This window comes from Mus caroli, chromosome 15, assembly GCF_900094665.2.
Source record: "Mus caroli chromosome 15, CAROLI_EIJ_v1.1, whole genome shotgun sequence".
In the NCBI taxonomy this organism is placed as follows: domain Eukaryota; kingdom Metazoa; phylum Chordata; class Mammalia; order Rodentia; family Muridae; genus Mus; species Mus caroli.
Genome location: NC_034584.1, coordinates 53,395,205 through 53,407,403, shown reverse-complemented (window position 1 = coordinate 53,407,403; position 12,199 = coordinate 53,395,205). Strand labels below are relative to the sequence as shown.

General features: G+C 40.9%; 1 protein-coding gene across 4 annotated transcripts in view; it reads right to left on the bottom strand.

Moving 5' to 3' along the window:
* Positions 1 to 12,199, bottom strand: part of Nsmce2 (NSE2 (MMS21) homolog, SMC5-SMC6 complex SUMO ligase) — a 223,870-nt gene that overhangs the window by 208,816 nt on the left and 2,855 nt on the right. For all 4 annotated transcript variants that reach the window (XM_021182762.1, XM_021182763.1, XM_029469824.1 and 1 more), the window contains exon 2: positions 9,524 to 9,694. In XM_021182762.1, the coding sequence (XP_021038421.1) occupies positions 9,524 to 9,680 (157 nt within the window). In that variant the 5' untranslated portion in view covers positions 9,681 to 9,694. The remainder of the gene's footprint in view (positions 1 to 9,523; positions 9,695 to 12,199) is intronic.

Sequence of the window (12,199 nt, the reverse complement as noted above, 5' to 3'; positions counted from 1 at the left end):
AATGGGCCTCTCTTTCCAGTGATGGCCTACTAGGCCATCTTTTGATACAAATGCAGCTAGAGTCAAGAGCTCTGGGGTACTGGTTAGTTCATAATAATGATCCACCTATGGGGTTGCAGTTCCCTTTAGCTCCTTGGGTACTTTCTCTAGCTGATCCAAAACTTTAAGAACGGCCTACACTGATATTTCGAACAGCTTTTCTCTTTGCCTTTTCAAACCTTCTCTTAGCAATCTCTAACACCTTCCCCCACTGCCTCTTGTCCTCACAAGACTCACAAGGCTCTGTGCTGGGCAGTGTAGGGACCTTTGCCATCTTTGCTAGCTCAAACACGTTAGCTGTTCATTAGTCATTATGCCCATCCAAAAAATAGCATTTTGGCTTAGGTTTTCTCATTTTTAACCTAAAATAATACAAACTCCATAAACTGATTAAGAACTACAGAAGGCACACCAGACTGTGCTGGGCATATCACTAACAGCAGTTGCTCCAGTTTGGATAATCAATGCTCCCAAAAGCTGTTGTGTTTTAAATGGGTGCACTTGGAAGGCATCATGGGTAGATGTAGAACCTTTGAAAGACTGTGGAAGTGCTTAGGTTGCTAGTGGTATGGTCTTGAATGGGAATTGAGATGCTGACCCTTTCTTCCTCTTTTCTTGTTTGCTGGCAGGGACTGTGAGCTCCTGCCACAATGTGCTGCTTACCACAGGTCCCTAGAGATCATGGATGGGAACCTCCAAAACAATAAAAAGTTGTTTTAATTGAATTAGCTCAGATGTTCTGTAATGGTGACACGAAGCTGACTGACACAGTTATTGAGGGTTACTGCTGTCCACCAACAGCTACTACGAGGTTAAAAAGGGGTCAGAGGTGTGTGTGAGCTAGAGACGGGTAATTGGGTTCAAATTCAAATTCTCTTTTGCATCCTAGGCTTAACTTACTTCAACTCAGTGAGACTCAGTTCCCTATTAACAGATGGAGGATAAGGCTATTTCTCTCACTCAGCGATGGTCACTTCCTGAACCTTCTCACCTGGCAGGATGGGCCTATCTTATCTATGTAGCTCCTTTGCTTCTCTCCCCACAGAAGCTTTGAAAATGGCTACACCAGGAGGTATATCCCAGGGCAGGATTAAGAAAGATGCTAATGGCACAGTTAAACGCACACCTCACACGTTTCTAAGACATATATCACAATGTAGGGAAATTCCACCAGCACAGGAAGTAGGCAACTCTAATACTACACTAAACACTAGCTTCTTTGGCCTTTTGCTAACTTGGATAAAAAGTTGCTATAGAATGCCCAAGAGTGCTAATACCTGCTCAACAGCCAGCTCTCAGCTTCCTGGGCAGAAGCGTGTTACAGCAATACTTGCCTGTATCCAGAGGGGAAGTCACTTCTCCAACCACGGCTTTTAGACTCCAACACCCAAATGCTTTAAATGCTTGACTGACTGAGTCACTCAATAAGCATTTACAGAGAACCTAAAACATATAACTCCAGGACCAGGCACTGGGGCAGGAAGCACATGCCTCTACATGAACCCTACCCTCAGGGACCCAACAACTCAGGCCAGCTACAGAACTGAGACCCAATACAAGGAAAGGCAGAGCAACAAAAGATCAAGTAATTGTTTGCCGAAAGAAGCCTGAACACTGCCTGTACCAATTTCCAAATTTCCAAAACCCCGAAGTTCATTAACATGTGGACACATGCATGTAGGTATGAATGTATGTGTGGGCGTAGGGGTGTGTGTGTGTGTGTGTGTGTGTATATATACACACATCCCAGGCAGCAGCGACATACTAGTCTTTATTGTGGAGGAGCTATCCATGCACATCCACGTCATTATCTTGATTTAACTTTTATAATCACTTCAGAAATAATTTTGTTCTTATACTAGGCAGCTGCACTTGGAGAAATTTTAGAATGTTAAGATGTATGTAATGTATTTTCCTATTGGCTCCCTTTGTTGGAAATGACAACTAAAAGCCAGCAGAGGGCAGTATCACACAGAATGCAAATTATAACACCCAATTTTTTAAGCGCCTATGGCAACTCCTAGAGGACAAAATGGCCCACTGCTTGCTCTCATTCTTATTTTCTCTCATTCTCTCATTGTGTGTGTGTGTGTGTGTGTGTGTATGTGTATAAATAAAGTACATGAAAATGGCATTTGTGCTCCATTGACATAGATATAAATATAATGAAGGAGTTAGATAACTAGGAAAAAAATTTATAGTAAACTTCCTCTTAGGACTGACACGAATCATTCCATACACTGTGTGAGGATGCCTGGAAGGCCAACCTGGACTTACATTTTCACCCCTAGGAGAATTTCATACAGTGTGTTTTTATCATGTTTTTTCTATTTTTATTTTTTATTTTAGACAGGGTCCTACTATATAGCCCTGGATGTTCTAGACTCTCTATAGAATAGTCTGGCCTCAAATTCACAGACATTTGCCGAACTATCTCCTCAGTGTTGGGACTAAAGGTGTGTGCAACCACAAAGCATTTATGACAAAGCATAAAGGTTCATTTTTCTATGCCTAAATCTGAACCATATTAATTTCTAATTCTGTGGCTTTAGAAACAGTAATTAACTTTTCTAAGCCAGACCTCTCTCATTCAGAAAGTTATGGTAGCTTTATTTCTACGCCATGAGACTGCTGATGGGATCAAGTGAGAATCCAAGAAAAAACATACTCTACCCAGCACACTCAAAGTCTAAAACAAATCGCATACTGACTTTATGATTATGGCCACTACCATTAATACTACTATACTTGGACACAGATCAAAAACCATACTGTCTGACTTGAGTAACGATGATCTTTCTGCCTCAGAGCTTCAGAATCCTAGGGAAACAGACAAAACGTACAAATACAAATACAAATAAATCAACCAAAGTATCTATCAATCTGCTTATTTCATTCAAATACTATGCATTCCAGACCCACCCATGTTCTCATAGTTAACACAATTCTATCCTTTCTAATGTCTGACTGGATATATATATATATATATATGTGTGTGTGTATTCATTATACATATAGTATGCATAATCCAATAAACATCAGATGATATTATGTTGTATCAACCTGACAAGTTATAAGTAACGATCATAATGTCTAAGATATGCATAAAACGGTTTGAATATTGTACAGTATAGGTCTGTAGTGAACCATACGATACCCCAAAAATATGCACTCGTATTTGCCAATTTTTAAAAGGTACTGAGAAAAAAATATCTCAAATTAAAACCTACATTTTTCTATAAAAATTCTGAGAGGGCTTGTAATTCTATTTTTATATAATTTGGGCCATGAGGAACTGAGTTAACATACAACAGACTATGATTTTCCTTTGAGGCTATTCTATATTCTGGAAAATGCCTGTGAAAATGGAAAGCTACACTAACAATTTGGAAATATACCAAAATTTTCTTGAATTTTAGGTAACATTTTAATAGACAACATATGCTTTATATTTAATTATATTAAGCCAAAATGTTAATTGAAAAAAAAAATCTCTCCTAACCAACTCTTGTGGGGAACAGTTGCCCTAAGGTTTTGTGTCCGAAAACACTTTCGCATGCCATCTGCCTCTTGCTCATTAACATTCAAACTCAGTTTCAGAAGGCAGAGGCTGACAGACTATGGCTCAGAAACCACAGGTCCACAGGTCAAAACCATGCTCATAGTAATTGGAGGATGTGTGTATATGTGTTCTAATCATGTGGAGAATTCATACAAAATTGCTTTTGGTTACACAAAAGCCTTATAGGAAAATACTGGCCATGCCTTAGCATAAAACTCAGCCATGGCACCTAAGGTCACTAATATGAAAGTCAGTGTACCACTCTCCCTCACGAACTGACAGTGTAGCAAATGTCCCTTTCACTTAAGAATGCCTGTGGTCAACTAGCACAGCTTACTATATCTACTATATCTTGACTGATATATATATACACACACACATATAAAATCAGTCAAGATATAGTACATACACACACACACACACACATATATATATATATTCATTCATACTTTGCAATCAGGTAGTAAGTGTGTATGAAACACCTCTACCCTGATGGCTGAATAGGAACGTGCTTTGGGTGTGCTACAGGCTAATATAGCTGTGTTTCCACGGTTCCTTTAATTGCAAAGAATAGCTATAGTAGGCTAACTAGGCTCACTGAGTTATAACCATCTACTGAAAATGGAGAATATGAGTCTGAATTGAAAAGGCAACACCTATCAGCTTTTGTTGCTAATAATGATTATTTTAAACAAAAATTCCAATCTTGAATAATCTATGGGCACCCTTATTGAGAGCTCACTAGTGATAGCAAATCACCTGTATCTCTTTTGGAATTTTAATCCATGTCTGTTTTCAAATTGAGACTGTAAATCCTGTGAAGGGAAGAACCACTTGATAATCCTCTGTATCCTTTTTAAATCACAGCACCGACTTCGAGACAGAATAGTTACTTTGTAATTGTGTATCAACCACCTTGGTATTAACTAAAGTATCAAGTGTGCTTCAGTGTATAGATACTTCAAATTTGGTCCTCCAGGCTACTCTTTACTCTGCATCTGCATCTACCGAGACTCTTCAGCTCATGTGTTTCTTTTCCATACAACTTAGTCAAAATTTATCTTAAGTTTGATTTTTTTAATTAAGAAAACAAGTATTTGCTGCAAAATTAATCCAAATAAAAATAGATTTATTTGCATGCATGAACGTTTTATCTACATTCATGTATGTGCACCAGATGTATGGCTGGTGCCCATGAAGGTTAGAAGACAGGGTCAGATCTGAAACTGGAGTTCTGGTGGCTTTTGAGTTACCACGTGGGTGCTGAGAATCAAATCTGCGTCCTATACAAGAACAAATGTTCTTATACACTAAGCCATTTCTCTAGCCCCAAAATAAATTTTAATGACTATTTGATAAACTGTGGCTCTAAAGGAAGGGTTGGCAAGCTATAACCCAAACTGGTCCACTTCCTGTTTTTATAAATAAAGTTTTTTTAGAATACACCATTCCCATTTATATTTGTTTCTTTTCTATTGTGACAAAACACCAAGACCAAGGCAACTTGTTGGCAAAAATGTATTGAGGGTGGATTCTTCTAGAGGAATAACAGTCCATGATGGCAGAAGGAAGGCGGCAGGGGGCTAAAGCAGCAGCTGAGAGCACACCTTGAACCACAAACAAAAAGCATACCCGGAAAGCACAAGACTTATGAAACTTCAAAGCCCACTCACTGTGACACACTTCCTCCAACAAGGCCACACCTCTTAGCGTCCCAAACAATTCTACCAAGTGAGACCAAGTATTCAAACATATGAGTCTATGAAGGCCACTCTCATTCAGTCTACCACACCATTATGCATTGTCTAGGGTGGTCTTTACAATAGCACACTTACCAGAGTTTATGAGACCTCATGGCTCAGAAATATTTCAAAATATTTGCAATCTGGCCCATCATAGATAAAAATTTACCAACCCCAAATTAGATTATGAACCTTTTTTTGAAAAAGTTGTTAGCATTTCTTTTCAAATGATAAGGAAGTAGCTGGGTATAGTGATGAAAACTTGTAAGCCTCCCTGTGGAAGGAGGGGTAGGAAGACAAGGGAAGATTTCATGGCCAGCCTCCTCCACATAGGGAGTTTCAAGACAGACTTGGCAACAATGAAACTCTTTCTCAAATAAAAGAAAACTGCAGTAACTGCATTTTTATACCAACACTATACTTCTCACTTAAGGCAAAAATAAAGAATTCTGGCTGGGTGGTAGTACACACCTTTAATCCCAGCACTTGGGAGCAGAGGCAGGAGGAGCTCTGTAAGTGCCAGGCCAGCTTGACTATAAACTGAAGTCCAGGACAACCAGGGCTACACAGAGAAATCATGTCTTAAAAAACCACATAGGTGGATGGATGGGTGGATGGATGAAGCCAAAATATTTAAACTTTTTTTTTTTTTTTTTTTTGGTTTTTCGAGACAGGGTTTCTCTGTATAGCCCTGGCTGTCCTGCAACTCACTTTGTAGACCAGGCTGGCCTTGAACTCAGAAATCCGCCTGCCTCTGCCTCCTGAGTGCTGGGATTAAAGGCGTGTGCCACCACACCGTGTATTTTTAAACTTTTAATTTAAATCTAGAAACTTTTGATCTGATACTCTCCAGGATTGTATTCTCGCTCTTCTCTTTTGGTTTAAGGTTCTATTATGATTTCAACAAAAAGCCAAATATCCATCATCACCAAGAACAGGTTCTAAATCAGATGAGGCAGGGTTAAGACACTTAAGAGATCACAGGTGACCAAAGATAACAGGTGACTTCTGTTGCTTAGTCATTAATGAATAACTGGGATTGAGATGGTCATCTTGTCCAGAATAATTACAAGAGCTGGATAAAAATATATGCTATGACTACTTTCAGACTATGCTAGAATAGCCAGACCAGAATGATAATAAGTACAGATAGGGAAACATCTGGCTGGAGACTAGTCCTTCAGTCCCTCCCTTCCTGCAAGCACTAGAGAGGAAGGGTCCACATGGAACACAGCAGCCTAAAAGAATGAGAAGAATCTGGAGGCTTGCAGCAGCAGGAGCTTGCAAGACAGAATGCTGGGAGTGACCTAGGAATCAGCACAGGGATTCCCTTGAGTCCGATACTGAATCCTAAGACACTGAGGAACTATGAAGCAAACAATACCCAAGTCCAGAGAATACTGGGAGACACCTGAATTTCATCCACCCAGAGTCAAGCTAAGATGCTGAATCCTCAAAGCAATCAAGGCTCCAATGGCCTTACTTTGTTACATGATGTTAACCTTACTAAAGCTCACTGTATTAGTCAAAGTTCTGTAGAGAAACAGAATTTATAGAGTGAAGCTCTATAGAGAAAGAAAGAGAAATAAGTTATAAGCTGTGGTCCAGCTAGTCTAACAATAGCTGTCTACCAACAGAAGGTCCAAAAAGCAGTCAGTACACGAGGCTAGATATCTCAGCTGATCTCCACTATACTCTGGAACCCCAAAGTAGGCTGTAAAGCCAGGGAGGGTATAGATTTGTCAGTGGAAGTGAGAGGCAATAGGCAAAGAGTATAAGCTTCCTTCTTCCATGTCCTTCATACAGGCTGCCGGCAGATAATCGGTGGATCTTCTCACCTCAGAAGATCCAGAATAAAAGTGGGTCTTCCCACTTGAAATGACTTAAGAAAAAAATTCCTCATATGTGCGTATCCAGCTACTTCGTTTTGTTGTTTTTTTTTGTTTGTTTGTTTGTTTTTTATGTAAGTACACTGTAGCTGTCTTCAGACACCCCAAAAGAGGGCATCAGATCTCATTACTGATGGTTGTGAGTCACCATGTGGTTGCTGGGATTTGAACTCAGGACCTCTGAAAGAGCAGTCAGTGCTCTTGACCTCTGAGCCATCTCTCCAGCCCCCAGCCACTTCACTTTTAGCTAATTCCAGATGTAGTCAAGTTGACAACCAAGAATAGCTACCTTATGTCCACCCTTAACAAAGATTATCAATACTGGAATAGAGCCAACTGATCCATAAACTTTTGGCTTTCCACCAAAACAAATTTCCACTCTCTTTAACAGCTATTTCTTTGTTTTCTGTTGCTGTGATAAACATCACAACCCAAAGCCACCTCGGGAGGGAGAGGGTTTATTTCACCTTACAGATCATAGTCCATCTGCCAAGGAAGCCAAAGCAGACGCTTGAAGCACCAACCAGGCAAGGAACACTGCTTCCTGGCAGGCTCCATCACTTTGTTAATACAGCCAGGACTACCTGCCTAGAGATGGCACCACCCACAATGGGCTGGGCCCTTCTGCATCAATCAGCAAGTAAGAAAATGCCTCACAGACACGGCCACAGGCAAATCTCATCTGAACAATACTTTAGTTGAGGCTATGTCTTCCAAGGTGATACCAAGTTTGTTTCAAGTTGACAGCTAAAGGAAGCCATCTATGACAGAAGGCAACAAAACTTAAACTGGCAACATCGTATCCACAAGGAAATTAAACTAGAATGACACTGAGAAAAGGGGCAGTAATGACAGACAACGACTTTAAAAAGCTACTAGAAACATGCCTCATAGAGTTGAGAATGAAGACGGGGCCAGAAACATGCCTCAGACTAAGATGCAGGTCTAATGACCTGAGTCTGACACCCTAGAATCCACACAAAGGGGAAAGGAAAGAGCTGACTCCACAGAAGTGTTGTTTGAACTACACAGTGCTGCAAGGCATGTGCACACATGTCCATCGCTCACTCTCTCACACACACACACACACACACACACACACTCTCTCTAACATACACACATTCTCTCTCTCTCTCTCTCATACACACACACACACACACACTCTCTAACATACACACACATACACACATTCTCTCTGTGTCTCTCTCTCTCTCTCACACACACACACACACACACTCTCTCTACCATACACACATTCTCTCTCTCTCTCATACACACACACACTCTCTCTAACATACACACATATACACACATTCTGTCTCTCTCTCTCTCTCTCACACACACACACACACTCTAACATACACACACATACACACATTCTGTCTCTCTCTGTTTCTCTCTCTTTCTCACACACTCTCTCTCTAACATACATTCTCTCTCACACACACACTCTCTCTCTAACATACACACACATTCTCTCTGTCTCTGTCTCTTTCTTTCTCTCACACACACTATCTCTCTCTCTCTCTCTCTCTCCTCTCTCTCTCTCTCTCTCTCTCTCTCTCACTGTCACACACACACACTCTTTTTGATGTTTTTTTTTTTTTTAAAGACTGCAGAGGGGAGACAGAAAGCTGCTTTGGGCAGTAGAACACATACAGCTCTCACAACTGTAGCTGAAATCCTAAAAGGAAAGGAGCCTGGAGACAGGGAACTATGGGAAGAAACAGTACAGAAATTCTTCCAACTTGACATAAACATTACGATTTTAGAGCCTTAAAACTCAGTCAGGATAAGTAAAGGAAAAAATGCACATCACAAATTGTTCAAAAACAGTACCATTTTTTAAAAAGGGGGGGGGAGATTATGCCACTTCCCTGGCTCTGAATATGTCAGAAAGTAATAATACCTCTAACTCAAAAAAAGCAAAGACCATTGTTCTCAATCTTCTGCTTGAAAAGTGAGAATTCACCAAAGCTGAATCCTTATTTTGGCTGAGGTTTTCCCTGCTGGTATCCCTGGCATCTGTCAAGTCTACGTGCAGAGTAGTCAAGCATGAACAACATACAGTTAACCTAATGGAAAAGAGTTGTCCCAGCACACTTACAGACCTTCCGGTTCACACTGTGCTACATGGCTCTGAGATGTTACAGAATAAGATGAGAAAATGTGTCCAGTGTATTTAAACACTTATCCCAAGAATGCTCAAAGGGCATCCTCAGAGTAATGCAGCCACACTGCTACCTCAAAGTGGACAGTCGCACACACACAAAAATGTAAGTATGACTTACTTTGAGTCTCCACAAGGTCCAAGGCAACACTAGAAACTGTGTCCATTCCAGAGCTGATACAGGATTGGAAGTTTTTTAAGGAGGAAAGAGCTGACTCTACGCCACTGAAGGATATGTAACGGGTAGAACCTGAACTTGTACTGGACCGTCCTGGCATCTTGAAATTGTTACCTAAAATTTCAAACACAACAGAGTTCTCAGTCAGAATAATTACTGTACAGGGAAAGAGCATAGCAATCAATAATGACTATATTCAATATCCAGTGCTACACTGTTCCTGCATGCAATACCCAGAGGACACCCAAGCACTGTGCCATCATCTGGACATCAAAAACACACACTCAGTGTAACATAGGGAAGGTGACTATCTTCATTTTTTAAAGAGAATACCCTTTTTCCTGATGCTTCAACTCTCCAAAACCCAGTTCTTAGAAGCTTAACACATACAGAGGATAGAAAAAGAGGGAAAAAAAGAAAAAAATTAAGTTTAATAAGATAAGATTAAAAACCTATAGTTTTTAGTGTTATACAGATATATATATATATATATATATATATATATATATATGCATTTTGAAGTCTTAAAAGAAAAAAAACCTGTTTCTGGTAGCCTTCCTGAGTTCTAATAGATTTATACCTGTAGTTCTCCCAGGTTCAGTAAAAGCAGAATTTCTATGCAGACCTCTCTTCTTATGGTGGCTTATATATTATAGCTGAAGCTATTACTCTCATGTTAAACACTCCTTTGTTTACACTTTTAAACAACAACTCTTTAAGTTTTGTACCCCTTGCGTCTCTAGACATATTTAAGTAAGGAAATTCCTGAAATTCAAGCCATGGAGAGCAACTAGAAAAGTGCAAAGTTCGAAATGGTTGTACAGCGTCAAGCAGGCTGTTAATAACGCTGTGCGGCACCGTAAAGGAGAACGGTCTTTTGAAATCAGAGAGATATCACGTGAGCCTAGGCTCGTGAGACCCACAAGCTGATTGGCAAGTCCTTCAGAACCTCTTCGGGAAAAAAGGAGCCATATGCTCGGTGGTTCAGCTTCTGGTCCATGGTCTGCATCCGACTCACCCTCTTCCTTCAAGCGCAGGGAGTCATGTGGCATCTCCAGCACCTCCTCCTCCCATAACACTAGCTTTATTTGACACCTGGGCTGCTACTGCTGTTTCTCTAGTATTGCTTTCAGTTAGAGATGTTCATTTTTTCCCACAGATAGGTATTGAATGTCTTACCAAGTAAATTCTTAGGCTCATGAAAAAATATAGGATAGGAAAGGGCTAAGGTCTTTTATCTCTGAGGTCATCAGTTTAACATAAATATTCAAAATATCATTAACTTCTGACTCAAATAGCTTGGGTAACAAACATTTAGTATCTTCTTAAATACCAGGCAACTTCTCTGAGCAGAGTGGCTTTCATGGTAAATAACCCAAGACTTTTGTTTTCAAATGCTACTTGGTTTATTCTAATTCAATGAGAAACTCCCATATGCCAGGCAGTATTCTAAGCACCAGACATACTCAGCCTCTTCTTCCCAGGAGCTCAGCAGTTGGTAGGGTCCAGACGCACAAATATATTATTGAAACAACAGAGATTACTTGTAAAATGAAGGGACAGATGAGATGTCCAACTTAGCCCTCATAAAGAGGAAAAGACGTATAAAAATACATAGCAACAACAGTTCGAAAGAGCATACAACTCTCCAGGACCTACTTCCTGCTTACAGATAATGGACCCTTTTCTGCCTTTGCTGTTCTGACAGGATCTCACTAGGTAGTCCACACAAGCCTCGAACTCATGGCAACCCACTTGCCACTCAAATGCTGAGACTACAGGCATGACCCACCCTCCAGACCTAACATAGAAATACTCTGATACTACAGACGCCTGACATCTCCTCATCCATTTGCACTAAAGACCAGAGCTAAAGACCTTGATTGAGGCCAGGCGTGGTGGCGCACGCCTTTAATCCCAGCACTCGGGAGGCAGAGGCAGGCAGATTTCTGAGTTCGAGGCCAGCCTGGTCTACAGACTGAGTTCCATGATACACAGAGAAATCCTGTCTCGAAAAAAGACCTTGATTGCTATTTCACTGAGGAAACATAAACCACCATGGAAGGGCATCCCTCCCCACCCAGCAGCCTTGGTTCCTATGTTCTCCTTTCTTTTCAGGTTGAATGAACTAACCATGTCCACTGAGACCACCTCCATCCCACATCAGATCTCCTTTCCTTCTCTCTGTATTCCTCCCTGCTCTCCTGCTCTCCTCAATCAGCAGCTTTCTCCTCACCCACACCACACCACACCACTCTCCATAGCAAACCAAGGACATCTTTCTCTAATCTTAAAGAAAAGCATCCCCCCACCTTCCTCTTTGATGACTTCCCATGCTTCTGCTTTCATCCTGGCAGCAAAACTCTCCCATAGGAGTGCCTCCGTTTGTTTCAAAGTCCTGTCCTCCAGTCCTGGCCTGGGAGTCTGCCAGGCTCCCACCTCTCCCACTTCACGGGACCTGCTCTCAAGGCCACTATTGCAATCTGTATGCCTTCCTCAGGTGTCCTGACTAGGTTTTTTTGTCAACTTGACACAGCTGGAGTTATCACAGAGAAAGGAGCTTCAGTTGAGGAAATGCCTCCATGAGATCCAACTGTAAGGCATTTTCTCAATTAGTGA